Consider the following 17,862-nt stretch of genomic DNA (forward strand, 5'->3'; position numbering starts at 1 on the left):
CCAGAAAAGTATCCAAGGGGATCTGAACCCAGGTATGTAAAATTCAGCCAGTTCTCAAACATTTTAGCAACCAATGCATATGTTTCACCACTTCCCTAACCTGCTTCCATTTCAAACTGATTCAACACAATGACAGGGATGGTAAGAGAAGAAAGGAGATGTTTTTAAAAGTGTGTGTGAGAAAGACAGAGTTGGTTTTAAGAAGTTTAAAAACTCGATAAAGAGGCAGAACTAAAACAAAGGCAGTTAAAGACAAAGTCAAAAGTACTAAAAAGAAAATAAGACAATCCTCAATGTTATTGACAAAAACCTTTTACCTTCATCAACAATAAAGAAAATTACTCACAATTTGTGTTCTCTTATTATCATCTATAATGATGTGGAGCAGTCTCTCAACGAGAAAAGAAATTAGGGATATCGGGGTGGTGGGTAGAGTAAGAATCTCCTGTAAAAGAGCCAGCAGTCGTTTCCTGCATTCAGAAAGAATTATTTTATTTTAAATATGACAGTAGAAACACATTTTATCTCTAATATTTCAACTATTCTGCAGGCTTAATTACATTTGTCTTAGTTCTTTTTTATATTTACCACTAAAGGCACAAAAATATGTATAGACTTTATATCAAAAATTCACATTCTAGAAAAAAAATTTATAAATGACCCTATAATCTTTCATAAATCAACATGATGAAATAACAAAATACCATAACTGAATCAAATCTTTTAGAATGTACTTATTTCAGAGAGGTTTAGTAATAGTAATAGAGATTTTTAAGCAAAAACCTACAATTTTATTGATTTATTCTGAAGAAATTGAATTAGAAACTCACTTCCATATGTATGCATACATATACATTCATATTTAGAGAAAAAGGGACAGGATGTATTTCCTCTGATATATTCCATATATATATATTTTATATGTATCTATACATTCCTGTTATCTAAGAGGAAAAAGAAAACTTCATATAGCACTTTAGAAAGCTAGGTTAAATATATTTAATCATATTGTAACAATTCTATATTTCAATACAGAAAATCAAATTAGAACAAGAGTTAACATTTACACGTACCTTCCTCCTTCTTCACTGGTATCCAAAGACTTGATAATTAGAATCAATTGTTGACCTATGAATTCTTTTGTCATCAAATTGCCAATATAGGAAAAATCACCTCTCTGTTCATCATTAACAACTGGAATGCTCTGAATATAACTAAAACAAGCACAATTAAGAAAATGTAGAAACTGTTAAGAAACATCAAACAGCTCCCCATTAAGTCAGAAAAGGATGATTGTCTGCTCCTATCAGTCCAAAAATGTAGATATTTATACCATGTTAAACTAATTTGGTCTATAGAGTAAGTTCTATGTTATTGTCATGAATTTTGCAAACTTAATGGCTTGATTCAAAAGAATTTGGAAACTATATTTCCATTAAAGATTCAAATTTCCTCTAGGAAATTTTCAAAAGGTACATATTTATGTCTCTTAAAATAACTAATTACTCTAATGTCACTGTTTATCAATTATAAAGTTCTAAATTTCTTCTCCAAAAATCCAATTATTCAGAAAGAGCTAGTCTTCCCTGATCATCCGTAATTAACCATCATTCTTTTGTTGAAAATAGTAGTGACAGTAATTACTTAAGTAATCCATGAATACAATGACCTTCAAAAAAAGTCAGAAAAATACAGATAGCATCATGAGCTTGTATTATCCTTACTTATGGGCCCTACTAATCTCTGTATTGTTACTATTTTAGTGTAGGTGCTACTAAGCAAGAACCATCAGCTACCCTTTTATTTCTACTATCACTGCTCAAATTACAGCCTTTTATTACCCTCACCTGGATAACATTCAGGAGCCTACCAGAAGGTCTCCTTTTTTGTATGGAACCAAAAAATGCCACCTAAAGGCAGAATTAAGAGTTTAAGCAGAATTAAGAGTTTAAACCTATACAACTAGGTGACTTAAAGTTGGAAATAATATATGAAATGATAATCCTGACAAAAAAAATGTCATTTTTAAAATGTCAAAAAAAATTAAGTTATAGATACTGCAGAATTATGTATGATAAATAAATAAACTGACTCATCTTATAAAATGACAGCCAAGAGTAAATAAAAGCTCATAAACCTCTGGCCATGATATCAGGACCTTCAAGGGCATCAGTTACCTTTTGGATTCTAGCAAGAAACTAAACAAAAGCTACAAAAATGATAACTACTGAAATCAATAAATTGATTTCAATAAATTGAGTTACTAATTTCTGACAAGCTAAAAAATCTTCACTCATCTTTGAATCCCTCCCTACTTCTCCATCCCAGCTTTAGCACAATGTATAGCATCAAGACTAAGGGTATTTTTTTTTTAATAAATTCAGAGTAGTTGTTTCATTAATAGATTACAAATTCTGAATTGCATAAACATAACTTAAAATGGACCTACCAATTTTAATTACCATGAAATCATCTCTTTTCAACCACTTTTAAAGATAGCCATGATAATGAAGAGACCACTCAGGAGTCTTTTTTAAAAGCTCTCTCCAAGAATTTATATTTAAGGCAACTTTCTAAAAAATGTATTGCTGTCCTTTTCTTACTCAAATTTGATAAGCCTCATTAAGCATCCCCAATTTCTCTCTTTATGTAAACACCTCAATTAATAGGAAATTGGTAAGAGTTCTAAGTCACTAACTCTTCCTGCTACAAAACACCTGAAAATGTATTTGAGATGATCAAGAAACTTCCATTAATTAATTGTTTCTGCGCCTGAGAAAACTAATCCTATCTAGAGACACTGCTCCAAAAAGAAAATCATCCTATATCTTAGGTATTCTTTCAATAATAATTAAAATACAATCTTTAGTTTTCCTTTTTATAAGTGAAAAAAAAAAGTTGATTTAAGTTACTTATTTCAAAACTCACAGATTAAGTAACAAAAGAAATATAAGAATGCCTGACCTCTTAAGAGTCAGAGGAACCAAGTTCTCCACATGTCAGTTTTCACTAAGAATTAATCTGTGAAGCAGTCTTTGAGGAGATGCCCTCCCCATGTTATTTAAATATTTAACATTTCCTCATATTTTCTTGTATTTTCTCCAACTTCTATTAGCATTTATTACTTTTATATAAATATATATTATTAAGCATTGCATCAAAACTCGTTCCTTTTGGAAACATTTCAACATGGCCCAAACAGCATTATAATGAATATTCCTGTTAAATATTAAAGCTTGAAATAATTACCATTAAAACACTTAGTAGATCTGCACATGTTTTTCATGATGTGCAAATGAAATAGCTTGAGCTATAAGTCTAGAGCTCGAGCTGTAAGTCTCCGTATTGGCTCACATTTGAGATGTTTTTCCTGGATTCAGTGTTCTGTATACAAAATTCAAACACATTCTTAGCTTTGTTCTCTAACATGTATGTGGGACCATTATAAGCAAAAGCAGAATACTATATTTCAAACAAAGAGAATTCAGGCCCATAATGCATATAAAATGAAAGAAGGCTTTTTAAAAGATGCATCAAAATCATGAAATTTAAAATCTACACACCAATATCTATAAAATATATATATATATAACCTTTCCCACTTCTGGGAATCAACCCTACAAAATCCCAAATGTACAAAAAAAAATGTAAAGAAAGCTTAACATACTTTTATCAGTGAAAACTGAAAACACCTTAAATGTCCTTCAACAGCGGAGTAAATTAAATGTTACTGCCATTCTATGGAGTGATATGTTATGGACTGTGATAGATTTGTACGTACCAACATATAATGATGTCAGATTATCAGTAGTTGAAAAAAGATAAAAAATATGTATAATGTGCTATATTTAAAAAATTATGCACTTGTGTGTGTGTAAGCGAAGAGAAAGAGGTTGGAAGTGTATACCCCAAATTGTTTAGTTGTTAACTCTAAAGGGATCAATGGGATTGTGGAATCAAGAGATAAAAGAGGAAATTGACCTTTTTATTCTATGTAATTTTGTATTTGAATTTTGACAAGAAAGCAGTCATGTTTTACTCGTATAATTTAAAAGTTAACAAAGTGGAAATTAGAGTAATTCAAATAACTTAAGAAAAAGATACTTTGAAAAAACATTTTTTAAAAAAGAAAGCCAAATAGTAATACTTTTACTTAATACTAAAACTAGCCACAGAGGTCCACCTTATCAGCTGGATAACTATGGTCCATGCACCAGATCCAGTCTGCTGCCCATTTTCAGCTTGCAAGCTAAGATTTTTACACCTTTAAACAGTAGTTAAAATATATATGTAAAAATATATACAATGTGAAAATTACATGAAATTCTAATTTCTGTCCATAAAAAAAGTTGATGAAAGTTTTATCAGAAAACAGTCACACTTACACATTACTTATTTTCTTTGGCTCCTTTGCACTACCACGGCAGAGTTGAGTCACTGTGACAGAGACAGGATGGCCCAAAGACTCTAAAATATTTACTATCTGGCACTTAGAAAAAGGTTGTCATCATCATTATCAACTTTATGGAGAAATGTTCACACTTTTAAGAAAATGTCCCAAAACATATTGACTTTGCTCTTTCAATGTACTGACTAGCACAGGATATTCTTCAAAAAGACTCAATGTGCATACCTATTCTTTCTTGTCCAAAAAAAATAGATTTTAACTTATTCTCAATCAAGCATGGCTTTGAGGGAGGGGGCTGGGAAGTTGACACATACAACACAAGTACAGTCCAAACCAAAGGAAAAATTTTTACCTCAGTAAATACTCTGCATACACTACAGGCTCTGGCAAAATCTGTTCTAAATATTCTTCACCTTCATCTCCTTTTGATTTCAAATACTCACAAAGGACACGCCAATACAAAGCAATTTCAGGAGTTAATCTTTCCAATGGAATCAATTTCCTTCATTTAAAAGGGAGAGAATGAAAGATAACTTAATATCCAGTAAAAATTTGAACTGAGTAGAAAAATGGAAATAAGAAACAGACTTGATTTATAACTGCTATCTTTTTAAATTCAAAGTCACTAATTTATTCACACAAAAAAGAATGAAAATATTTAGACCAGAAGAATCAAATGAGCAAGCATAGAGATGCAAGCTGTTGGATTTTCCATGGTAAGCTAATGCAAAAATCAACATAACAAAACAAAACAAAATACGCAGCTAAACTAGTCTATGATAAAGTAGTGAGTTCTTACACAAGGAGGAAAAATAGAGAAAAAAGACATCTACCAGAGTTAAAAAAAAAAAAGGGGTAGAGATAGAAGATATTAATACAATCTTAAGTAATGGGGAAGGGGATTAATTTTAATTACAGAAGTTCATCAGCATCACATTTCAAATAATGAATACTACATATACCTGCCATCATTATTTTTACAGATTTCTGCAAGTTCATTAAGAGGAGTCACTGAAAATAAGGCATTGAGAACAGAGACGGCCACTTCAGAAGAATTTTCCACATCCAACCGATGAAGCAACTCTAATATATTTCCTTCAGTAAAACGTAACCAGCCTTGGAGAAGATGTTTCTGCATTGCTTGTTTCACAGCATCTGTTAAGTCATTTGAAACACGGGTGAACAATCTCCCTCCAGCTTCCATTCCTGTATTTTGTCTGTTTTAATTAACTTTTTATCAGATCAATGTTAACATTAAGTCAACATGTACTATAAAAATGGGAAGAGACAGAGGCAAAACAAAGCATACTAAAGGAAAAAATAAAATACAATGATATTACAAAAGTCACTAAGATGCTTACTTTCAAATGAAAATAGAAAAGGTCAGAATAAAATACCCAACCACTACCACAGCCTACACAAATATTTTTGCATTCCTTCTCCTCTGGGTTTACTGGGCTGCAGGTTTGATTCCAGACTATATGTAATACCTACTATTTCACTTGTTGCCTGAGTTCATCAATTTATTACACATGATTGCTATTTGCAGTAGTGAATCATACAAGCATAAGTCACTGAACAAATGTTATTCTTAGTTTTTTAAAGTTATCCTGGTCATTAGTTCTCCGAGAATATTTGCAAACTATTGCTATAGCAATATTAAGCCGTCTTAGCATTCTCATGGGGTCTGGAAATTTAAAATATATTCTTCATCATTGCTATAAGCAGATTCCCTAGCTGTCACAGGGAGAAAAAGGAAAAAAAAAATTGGAAAATTATACTAGTGTGACCATTCCTAATTGTTTCAGATGCAGACACATTGGTATCAGGATATACACAAAGGGGATGTTTTTTTAAAAGGGGATGTACTTTAAAAGACAGCATTTTTTTTAAAGGAAGAGAGAGGGCTGAAAAAGAGATCCTGCCCTATTTCTGACTTAAGTTATTTTTTATAGCCTTAAACTATAGTTTCTCCATATGTAAAACAGAAAAATACTAACTCTGCTGCTTCTAAGTATCAAGATTTTTAACCCTAGGAAATGTACTCTATACAACATACCAAGATAGACTTTGACAGGCTGTGGGAAAGACACGCTTACCTGATCTAATTTACATCACTCTTTTCTAAACCTTTTAGGTCTGACCTCAAAATCTACTAAGTTTTATGTATAAAGATGTCTAACTTACCTGATCTGTCATTAAGACCTTGTTGAAGGAGCATTACTCTCTGAGCAATGGACATAGCTCTCATGTGAACCTTTTCAGCTAAAACCTTAAAGAAATATTAATAATTTTAAAAATGGCCATTAAACTCAAAATAGTTTATGTATTTTATAACTAATAATATATCCTTAAGAAAATTATCAAGAATCTCCAAAAAAAAGTCAATATCTAGTAACACATTAACACAATAAAATTCTATCTAAATTACCTATACTCTCTGTGCATAAAAATCTCAAGTGAAGAAATCATTATTATGCCAAATATTTTTCAGAAGTATTTTAAGAATATGGCTTCTTGCCGTTTAAGAAAATGCCTACACAAGATATTGGACTTATTTACCTGATAAGCCAGCTTTCTGACAGCCTCTTTCACATCCTTGGTGCGCCCTACAATTCTGGGCAAAGTCTTTGCTGATGGAGCAATACATGATAACACTGCGCGCCTAACTTCTGGATTTGAATCATTTTCAATCAAAGTAGCATATGCTAAAAAATAGAGCAATATATTTCAGTACACTAATAAAATATTATTTATTTACCCAGTCACAATATAGACCACATTTTGATACTTAACAATATTTATTTTTAATCAATAAAAAATATAATTTTTTAGTCTTACACATTTAATTTTAGCTGAAGATTTTTTCTGCCAGCTTCTCTTAAAAACGGCAGAATGAGAAATTAGTCAATGGCCTGGGCATGAAGGCTAAAACTGAAAACAAATAGCTCTAAAGATCATAAAAAATTCACCATTAAGATTATGTCTCTTCTTCAAGATTTAGACAAAAGTCTAGTATGGCCGGTAGTTTATTTTAAACTGATATGGCTTTATTTACTTATTTTTTAATTTATGTATTTATTTTACAATGTCACATTTTTTAAGCTGACGAATAATATTATACATTACAGGTACACAATATAGTTATTCACAATTTTTAAAGGTCACACTCCATTTGTAGTTATTATAAAATATTGGCTATATTCCCCTGTTGTACAATACATCCTTGTAGCTTATTTTATACCTGGCAGTTTGTACCTCTTAATCCTCCACTTCCATCTTGCCCCTCCCTCTTACCTCCCCCAACTGGTAACCACTAGTTCCTTCTCTACATCTGTGAGTCTGTTTCTTTTGTTATATTCACTAGTTTATTGAATTTTTTTTTAGATTCCATATGTAAGTGCTATATTACAGTATTTGTCTTTCTCTGTCTGACTTACTTCACTTAGCATAATGCCTTCCAAGTCCATCCACGCTGTACACCAAAAACTAATACAACATTTCAAATCAACTGTACTTCAAGTAAAAAGCAAACAACCAACCAACCCAGTTAAAATATGTTCAGAACTGAACATTTATCCAAAAGAGGAAATGCAGATGGCCAAAAGGAACATGAGAATCTGCACATTACTAATATCAGGGAGATGCAAATCAAGATCACAATGAAATATCATCTCACACCTGTCAGAATGGCCATCATTATAAAGAACACAAATAACAAATGTTGGCAAGGACATGAAGAAAAGGGAACCCTTGTACACAGTTGGTGGGAATGTAAATTGGTGCAGCAACTATAGAAAAGAATATGGAGGTTTCTTAGAAACCTAAAAACAGAACTACTATATGGCCCAGCATTTCCACCCCTGGGCATATATTCCAGAAAAACAAAAGCATTAATTCAAAAAGACACATTCACCTCACTATTAACAGCAACATTATTTATAATTGCCAAGATATGGAAGGATCCTAATTGCACATCAACAGATGAACAGATAAATAAGATGTAGCACATATATGAAATGGAATACAACTCACCCATAAAAAAGAAGGATATTTTGCCATTTGTGGCCCTTCATTGACTTTTTTTTTTTTTTTTACTTCAAAAACTAGTATTTTATAACTGGCATAAACATTTCCATTGCATCAAAAAAAGCAAAACACCTAAAAATAAACTTAACCAAGGATATTTTTATACTCTGAAAACTGTAAAACACTGATGAAGGAAACTGAAGATGAAACAAAGAAGTAGAAAGATATCTTGTGCTCTTGGACTGGAAAAATACACATTGTCAAAACAGCCATACTATCCAAAGAAATCTACAGATCCAATGCAACCCATGTGAAAACACTGAGATTATTCACAGAACTAGAACAAACAATTCCAAAATTTATATGGAACCATAAAAGACCCCAAATTGCCAAAGCAATCTTTTGTAGGTCTTTTTTTGTCTCTTATTCTTCTTCTTGTTCTCTTTTCTTACGGTTTGATGACTAGAGAAGATCCTTTAACATCTGTTGTAAAGGTGGTTTGGTGGTGCTGAATTCCTTTCGCTTTTGTTTACCTGTAAAGCTTTTGATTTCTTCATCAAATCTGACTGAGAGCCTTGATGGATAGAGTATTCTCGGTTGTAAGTTTTCTTCTTTCATCACTTTAAATATATTGTGCCACTCCCTTCTGGCCTGTAGCATTTCTGCTGAAAAATCAGCTGATAACCTTATGAGAATTCCCTTATATGTTATTTGTTGCTTTTCTCTTGTTAATATTTTCCCCTTAATTTTTGTCAGTTTGATTACTATTTGCCTTGGTGTGTTCCTCTGGGTTGATCCTGTGTGGAACTCTGTACTTCATGGACTTAGGTGACTGTTTCATTTCCCAAGCTGGGGGAGTTTTTGGATATTATCTCTTCAAGTTTTCTCAGGTCCTTTCTCTCTCTCTTCTCATTCTGGGACCCCTATAATGTGAATATTGGAGCACTTCATGTCGTCTCAGAGTTCTCTTAAACTATCCTTTCTTTTCATTCTTTTTTCTTTCTTTCTGTTCTGCAGTAATGATTTCCACTAATCTGTCTTCTAGCTCACTTATCTGCTCTTCTGCCTCACTTAGTCTATTCTTGGTTCCTTCTAGTGCATTATTCATTTCAGTGATTTTATTCTTCAACTCTGTTTGGGTATTCTTTATACTTTCCAACTCTTTGCTAAAAACTTAATTCTTAATTACTCCTCATGAGTTCTCTGAACATCTTCACCATTATTACTCTGAACTCTTTCTCAGATAAATTGCCTATCTCCTCATCACTTATTTCTTTTTCTGGGGTTTTATCTTGTGCCTTGGCCTGGGAGCTATTCCTCTGCCACCTCATATTGTCTTTCTATTTGTATTTTTAGGTAGGTTAGTTATGTTTCTCGATCTTACAGAGGTGGCCCTCTCTGGGAGACATCGTATGCATCCCAGCAGTACACTCCTCTCTTGTCACCCAAGGGCCTGGGCCCAGCCAGTTCCAGTGTTTATAGTCTGGCCTGTGTTTGTGGATTCCTTCCAGGTGCTTTGGGATTGTTGTTTTATTATTTCTGGAATCTGCCCCCTGGTGGATAAGGCTGGACTAGAGGCTTATGCAGGTTTCCTGGAAGGAGGAGTTGGTGCCTGCCCCCCTGCTGGGTAGAGCTTGGTCCTGGTCCTCTGGTGGGTAGGGCCTTATCTAGGGTTGTGTCTAGAGGTGCCTGTGGCTCAGGAAGTCTGCTGATACCAGTATGTTGTTTGGCCTGAGGCTTCCCAACCCTTAAGCCTACAGGCTGCTAGGTGGGGCTAGGTTTTGGTGCTGATGATTTAATCAAGATGTAAGCCTCCAGAAAAACTCATGTACATGAACACTCTTGGAATGTCTGCCACCAGCTTTTATGTTCCCTGCATGAGAGGAATGAATAAGTGACTTAGAAGACAGGATAACAGAAATAACTCAATGAGAACAGTAGGCAGAAAAGCAAGTAAGAATCTGAAAGCAATATAAGGCACCTATAGGATAATATAAAGCATGCATAACAGGAGTCCCAGAAGGAGAAGAGGAAAGGGAATTCAAAATTGAAAAGGTATTTGAAGAAACCATGACTGAAAATTTCCCAAACCTAAAGAAGGAATCAGATATCCAAGCACAGGAAGCACAGAAGGTCCCAAACAAGAAGAATCCACATAGACCTACACCAAGATATATTATAATTAAGATGACCAAAGTTGAAGAAATGATTCTAAGGCAGCCAGGGAAAAAACAAAGTTAGTTAGAAGGGATCCCCCTATAAGGCTTTCAGCTGATTTCTCAACAGAAACATTGCAGGCCAGAAGGGAGTGACAAGACACATTTGAAGTCCTGAATGAGAAAATCTAGGATTCTTTACCCAGCAAGAGTAAACCTTAGAACAGAACGACAAAGAATTTTACAGACAAGCAAAATCTAAAAGAATTCAGCATTACTAAACCTATCTTAAAAGAAATATTGAAAGCTCTACTCTAAAAAAAAAGAAGCAAGAAGCTACAGAAAGGAGAAAACCACAACTGGAGATGCAATAACTATAATGAGTTGTAAGAGAATAAACATGAAGATGTAAAAGAGGACATCAAAATCATAAAAGGTGGGAGAGGGGAGCAAGAAAATAGATTTTTTTAAAATTCTTTTTAGGATATGTCTGAGCTTATATGACTACCAGTTGAAAGCAAGCAGATGGGTTAATATACTTGAAAAACAATGTAACCACAAATCAAAAGCATACAATAGAGTCACAAAAACCAAACAGAAACCAAGATAATACAAAAGAAAATTATCAAACAACAAAAAGAAAAAGAAAAAAAAGAAAGGAAGAAAGAAAGAGGAAATATCAAATCAACTGGAAAACAAGTTCAAAATGGCAAAAACACACATCTATCAATAATTACTGTAAATGTCAATGGACTAAATGTGCCAATCAAAAGACACAGAATGGCAGATTGGATAATAAAACAAGAATCTACAATATGCTGCATACAAGAGATCCATTTTAGGGAGAAGGGTGCACATAGATTGAAAGTGAGAGGATGGAAAAAGATATTTCATGTAAATGGAAACAACAAGAAAGCAAGAGTAGCAATACTGATTTCGGACAAAACAGACTTTAAAACAAAGGTCAAGAAGAAGGATAAAGAAGGACACTATATAATGATTAAAGGAGCAATACAAGATGAAGATATTACATTCGTTAACATATATGCATCCAATATAGTAGCACCTAAATACATTAAGCAAATACTAACAGACATAAAGGGAGAAATTGATGGGAACACAATCATAGTAGGAGACTTAAACACCTCATTAACATCACTGGACAGATCTTTCAGACAAAAAATTGTAAGGCAATGGAGAAACTAAATTACACAATAGAAAAGTTGGATTTGGTTGATAGTTTTTGGACATTACATCCCCCAAAAAACAGAATATATATTCTGTTCAAATGCACATGAAATACTCTGTAGGATAGACCACATACTTGGGCACAAAAGAAGCCTCAACAAATTTAGGAGGATAGAAATTATGTCAAGCATCTTTTCTGACCACAACGGAATGAAACTAGAAATCAACCACAGAAAAACAAATGAGTGAAAAAAACCACCACCTGGAGACTAAACAACATGCTACTAAAAAAGCAATGGGTCAAAGATGAAATCAAAGAAGAAATTTAAAAATAGTTTGAGACAAACAACAATGAAAACACAACCACACAAAACCTATGGGATGCAGCAAAAGCAGTCCTAAAAGGGAAGTTCACAGCGATACAGGCCTTCCTCAGAAAACAAGAACACTCTCAAATAAACAATCTAACCTACCCCCTAAAAGAATTAGAAAAAGAAGAGTAAGCAAAACTTAAAATCAGTAGAAGGAAAGAAATAATAAATATCAGGGAGGAAATAAATAAAATAGAGATTTTTAAAAATAATTTTTAAAAAAACCCAAACTAAGATCTGGTTTTTTGAAAGGGTAAACAAAATCGACAAACCTCTGGCCAGGCTCACCAAGAAAAGAGAGAGGACACAAATAAACAAAATAAGAAAGGAAAATGGAGAAATTACAACCAATACAACAGAAATACAAAAAAAATCATAAGAGTATACTCTGAATAACAATATGGAAACAAATTGGACAACCTAGAAGAAATGGACAAGTTTCTGGAAACGTACAGTCCACCAAGACTGGATCAAGAAGAAACTGACCACCTGAACAGACTGATCACTAGAAATGAAAGAGAACCAGTGATAAAAAAAAACCTCCCTAAAAAAAAAAGTCCAGGACCAGATGGCTTCACTAGGGAATTCTACCAAACATACAAAGAAGAATTCATACCAATCCTTCTCAAACTTCCCAAAGATTGAAAAGGAGGGAACACTCCCAAACTCATTCTATGAAGCCACCATCACCCTGATACCAAACCCAGACAAAGACACAATCAAAAAAGAAAATTACAGGTCAATATTACTGATGAACTTAGATGCAAAAATCCTCAACAAAATATTAGCAAACAGAACCTAGCAACTCATAAAAAAGATCATATACCGTGATCACGCTGGATTCATTCCAGGGACATAAGGATGGTTCAACATATGCAAATCAATGAATGTGATACACCATATCAACAAAAGAAAGGACAAAAATCACATGGTCATCTCAATAGATGCAGAAAAAGCATTGATAAAATTCAACACCCATTTATGACACTCTTACCAAAGTGGGTATGGAGGGAAAATATCTCAACATAATAAAAGCTATTTACAATAAACCGACAGCCAGCATACTGCTCATCGGTGAAATGCTGAAAGCCTTCCCCCTAAAATCTGAAACAAAACAAGGATGCCTACTCTCACCACTTCCATTCAACCTATTCAACACAGTATTAGAAGTCCTAGCCACAGCAATCAAGCAAGAAAAAGAAATAAAAGGGATCCAACCTGGAAGAGGTGACATTGTCACTGTATGTGGATAACATGATACAATACACAGAAAACTCTAAAAGCTCCAAACAAAAACTACTAGAGCTGATAAAAAGAACTCAGCAAGGTAGCAGGATACAAGATTAACATACAGAAATCAGTTGCATTTCTTTATACTAATAATGAAGTATCACAAAAACAAAGTAAAAGAAACAATCCCTTTTAAAATAACATCCAAAACAATAAAATACTTGGGAATAAATCTGACCAAGTACGTGAAAGACTTATACAAGAAGAACTACAAAACACTGATTAAGGAAATTAAAGGTGACTTAAAGAAATGAAAAGATAGCCCATGCCCTTGGATTGTAAGAATCAGTACTGTTAAAATGGCCATACTACCCAAGGTAAACCCAAGGATTTGATCCCTATCAAATTACCCATGACATTTTTCACAGAACTAGAACAAATAATCTTAAAATTTATATGGAATCACAAAAGACCCAGAATTGCCCAAGCAATACTGAAGAAAAAGAACGAAGCTGGAGGAATAACACTCCCAAACTTCAGATAACACTACAAAGCCACAGTAATCAAAACAGCAAATTGGCACAAAAACAGACATATCAATCAATGGAACAGAACAGAGAGACCAGAAATAAACCCACAGACCTACAGTCAACTAATCTTTGACAAAGGAAGCAAGAATATACAGTGAAGAAAAGACAGTCTCTTCAGCAAGTGGTGTTGGGAAAACTGGACAGCTGCATGTAAACCAATGAAGTTAGAACACTCCCTCACACCATACACAAAAATAAATTCGAAATGGCTTAAAGAGAATATAAGACAAGACACTATAAACGTCCCAGAAGGAAACATAGGCAAAACATTCTGACATAAATCTTAGCAATGTTCTCCTAGGGCAGTCTACCAAGGCAACAGAAATAAAAGCAAAAATAAACAAATGGGACCTAAATAACTTATAGGCTTTTGCACAGCAAAGGAAACCATAACCAAAACAACAACCTACAGAATGGGAAAAAATATTTGCAAATGATGCAACTGACAAAGGTTTAATTTCCAGAATATATAAAAAGCTCATACTACTTAATAAACAAAAAAAAACCCAACCCAGTTCAAAAATGGGCAGAAGACCTAAATAAGCAATTCTCCAATGAAGACATATAAATGACCAATGGGCACATGTAAAACTGCTCAATATTGCTAATTATCAGAGAAATTCAAATCAAAACTACAATGAGGTATCACCTCACACCTGTCAGAACGGCCATCATTCAAAAGTCCAAAAACTATAAATGGTGGAGAGGGTATGGAGGAAAGAGAACCCTCCTACACTGTTGGTGGGAATGTAGTTTGGTGCAGCCATTATGGAAAACAGTATAGAGATTCCTCAAAGAACTAAAAATAAAGTTACCATATGATCAGCAATCCCACTCCTGGGCATATATCCAGAGGGAAACTTAATTCGAAAAGATACATGCACTCCAATGTTCACAGCAACACTATATACAATAGCTCAGACATGGAAGCAACCTAAATGTCCACTGACAGATGACTGGATAAAGAAGTTGTGGTATATTCATACAATGGAATACTACCCAGCCGTAAAAAAGAATAAAATAATGCCATCTGCAGCAACATGGATGGACCTGAAGATGGTCATTCTAAGTGAAGTAAGCCAGAAGGAGAAAGAAAAATACCATAGTTTTATCACTCATATTTGGAATCTAAAAAAAGAAAAAAGAAGACAATAATGAACTCATCTACAAAACAGAAACAGACTCACAGACATAGTAAACAATCTTATGGTTACTGGGAGAAAAGGTGGGAAGAGATAAATTTGGGAGTTTGAGATTTGCAGATGTTAACTACTATATATGAAAACAGATTAAAAAACAAATTTCTTCTGTTTAGCACAGAGAACTGTATTCAATAATAACTTTTAATGAAAAAGAATATGAAAATAATTATATGTATATGTGTATTACTGGAACATTATTCAATAATGAAGTTTAATGAAAAAGAATATGAAAACAAATACATGTATGTATGTGTATATACACACACACACACACACACCTGTATTATTGGGACATTATGCTGTATACCAGAAATAGACACATTGTAAATGACTATACTTCAATTTAAAAAAAGAAAAAGAAAGAAAATTCATCTGCTGAGAATTTAACAAAGTCAGCAAAACTGAAAAAGGATTTAGGAAGCTATACATACCATTAACCACCGGGCATTCATCATCTTTGGGATCCTGAAGGCGTGAAAGAGCAAGAACTGCCTGTATCCTTACATTTGGAATTTTATCTTTCAATCTAATAAGCATGGCTTCATTAATTTCATCAAACAAATCATCATCAATCTGGGCATTTTCTGGCATATTTCCCAAGAGCTTGTTTATGAGCTGGCACACTCTAAATCTAACTGCATTGCTGTTTGCCTCATGAGACTAAAACACAAACAAATCAAAATTATTCCAAGTCACATAATATTACTAAATAATGACATAACATTTGAATTCTGTATGTTTAGGATTTAAGAAGTTACAGTTCATTCCTTGCAGAGAAACTATGTTACCTTGATCCATATGTATACTACATACACATAATACAAAATCTCAAAATATACACAGTCCAAAGTAGTTGCTAAATTACAAGAGCGTATTCCTCTTTTCAGGAATTCTTACTTTACTTCTAAAATAGAGAACTCATTTAAAACAAATGTATGTAAGAACTGGTTTAGAATGGTCATTAAAAATTTAATGCTGGAGTTATTTAAAAAGTTCACCTTTCAATCTTAATGACAGTTCTAATATTTCCTACAAAAAGAAGATCCATTCAGACATTTTCTCAATTACCAGATATTTCATTCTCTAAAATATACAAACTCCCATGGCTCTTTTAAAATAGTAAAATTTTCTACAATATTTCCCCAAAGTTCTAGTTTTCATATACCTTTAACAGAAAAGTGAACAAAAAATTTAAAATGCCACCATCTTTCTCTTCCTCATCATCTTCCATATCTGACTGGTGAAATGAGGTAACAAACTTGGCTGCAAATTCTATTACTCTCTCCACAGCTGGTTCTCGTTTATAGACCACCATAGCATATTTAAGGTAATGAACAAACTCCTCGTGAAAATCTGTTTTGTCATGCATCTGAAAGACAAAAACTCTTCACAAACTGCATACACAAAATCCTTTTTTGCTCAGCTTTACCAGAGTTAAGCCAGTAGAAACACTAGCCATAACTTAAACAAGCTAAAATCATTATTTAGTAAACTCTCAGTTATCCATATCATCAAAAGAAAAATTAATTTGCACGAATTTCTCTCCATAGAAATTTACTATTCCCAGGGAGTAAACAAACCTGAATTTTGACAGTGAAAAGACTCCTCTGATTTTTTTCAATATCCTTGAATTCTCAATACAATGCCTTGGTATCAGTTTAGTAAAAATCTAATTCTTCATTAACAACCCTAAATCAACAATGGCTTTAATATTTTGTCATATTTACCCTTAATGTTACACAGCAATTTCCTTTTGACCAACTTTCACATCCTATCTCATATCCTCAAGCCCTGTTCACTGACTTACAATTTTTCTTGGACTTCAAAATAATTTATTTTCCTGAAATTCATTGTCCTACTCTTCTCAAGGCTCCATTCAAAACGAAACAGTATTTACATTACTAGAGAGGAACCAGGTCCTAATGATTAATTTGCTAATTCGTGATTGATTCAATTAAACCGTGGGGCGAGGTTAGTTATTTGACGTGGGCGGTGACCTGAGGGAAAAACAATCGCCCAGCCACTGGGTTCAGGGTCCACCCTGCGGCCCTGCACTAGGCGCCGGTCTCCATCCCAATTCACCGCCCGACAGAGAATTAACGGTCCGTGCCGGAGGCCGCCAGGGAGAAGGGGGTGCCCGGGAGACCTCGGGCAAGTTGCCAGATCTCTCCTAACCGGGTCAGGAAGGTTACATAGCTTGGAGTTCTGGTTCGTGGAGCCCAGAGGGTCAAGGGAAGCCGCCGGGAGAGGCCGAGCCAGGAACGGGCGGCGGCGGCGGAGGTCCGGCACCGCGCTTACCGAGCCGTAGGTGCGGCTGAGCGCCACCACCAGCTTCGCCTGGTTCTGGTGTGGCTGCTGCGCCAGCTGGAAGGCCTCCTTAATCGACAACAGTTTCTTTTCCGCCCCCATGGCGCCGGGACCCTGGCGGGATGAAGCCTATCCGCGCTCGGCTGCAGCAGGCCCGACTGACCACCGTCAGAATCTCCACAAAGACGCTTCAGAATCCGTTCAGCGGGCAGCCGAGGGCGTGGCTACCGCCAGAGCGTTCAAATAACTCCCGCGGGAGAAGGAAATACCGCGAGATTTCCGTGAGAGCGTAGAGAGACGGGATGGAGCCACCCTCTTCAACATCGCCGTTTCGACGCATGCGCTTAGGGTCTTTTAAACGGCTTTCCGGGTGGGAAGTGG

General features: G+C 34.5%; 1 protein-coding gene and 1 pseudogene across 2 annotated transcripts in view; both read right to left on the bottom strand.

Annotated features, from left to right (window-relative positions):
• NCAPG (non-SMC condensin I complex subunit G) overlaps positions 1-17,750 on the bottom strand; it is a 36,736-nt gene extending 18,986 nt beyond the window's left edge. The window contains exons 1-9 of one of the 2 annotated variants that reach the window (XM_010973021.3): positions 17,473-17,750; positions 16,340-16,543; positions 15,606-15,834; positions 6,971-7,116; positions 6,596-6,680; positions 5,371-5,563; positions 4,761-4,910; positions 1,074-1,214; positions 347-470 (exon numbers count right to left, since the gene is read on the bottom strand). In XM_010973021.3, the coding sequence (XP_010971323.2) occupies positions 347-470; positions 1,074-1,214; positions 4,761-4,910; positions 5,371-5,563; positions 6,596-6,680; positions 6,971-7,116; positions 15,606-15,834; positions 16,340-16,543; positions 17,473-17,583 (1,383 nt within the window). In that variant the 5' untranslated portion in view covers positions 17,584-17,750. The remainder of the gene's footprint in view (positions 1-346; positions 471-1,073; positions 1,215-4,760; positions 4,911-5,370; positions 5,564-6,595; positions 6,681-6,970; positions 7,117-15,605; positions 15,835-16,339; positions 16,544-17,472) is intronic. The other variant, XM_045508727.2, reaches the window with a different exon arrangement.
• On the bottom strand, positions 1,686-1,786 carry LOC123613693 (U6 spliceosomal RNA; annotated as a pseudogene).
• Positions 17,751-17,862: the final 112 nt, after the last annotated feature.

This window comes from Camelus bactrianus, chromosome 2, assembly GCF_048773025.1.
Source record: "Camelus bactrianus isolate YW-2024 breed Bactrian camel chromosome 2, ASM4877302v1, whole genome shotgun sequence".
Lineage (NCBI taxonomy): Eukaryota > Metazoa > Chordata > Mammalia > Artiodactyla > Camelidae > Camelus > Camelus bactrianus.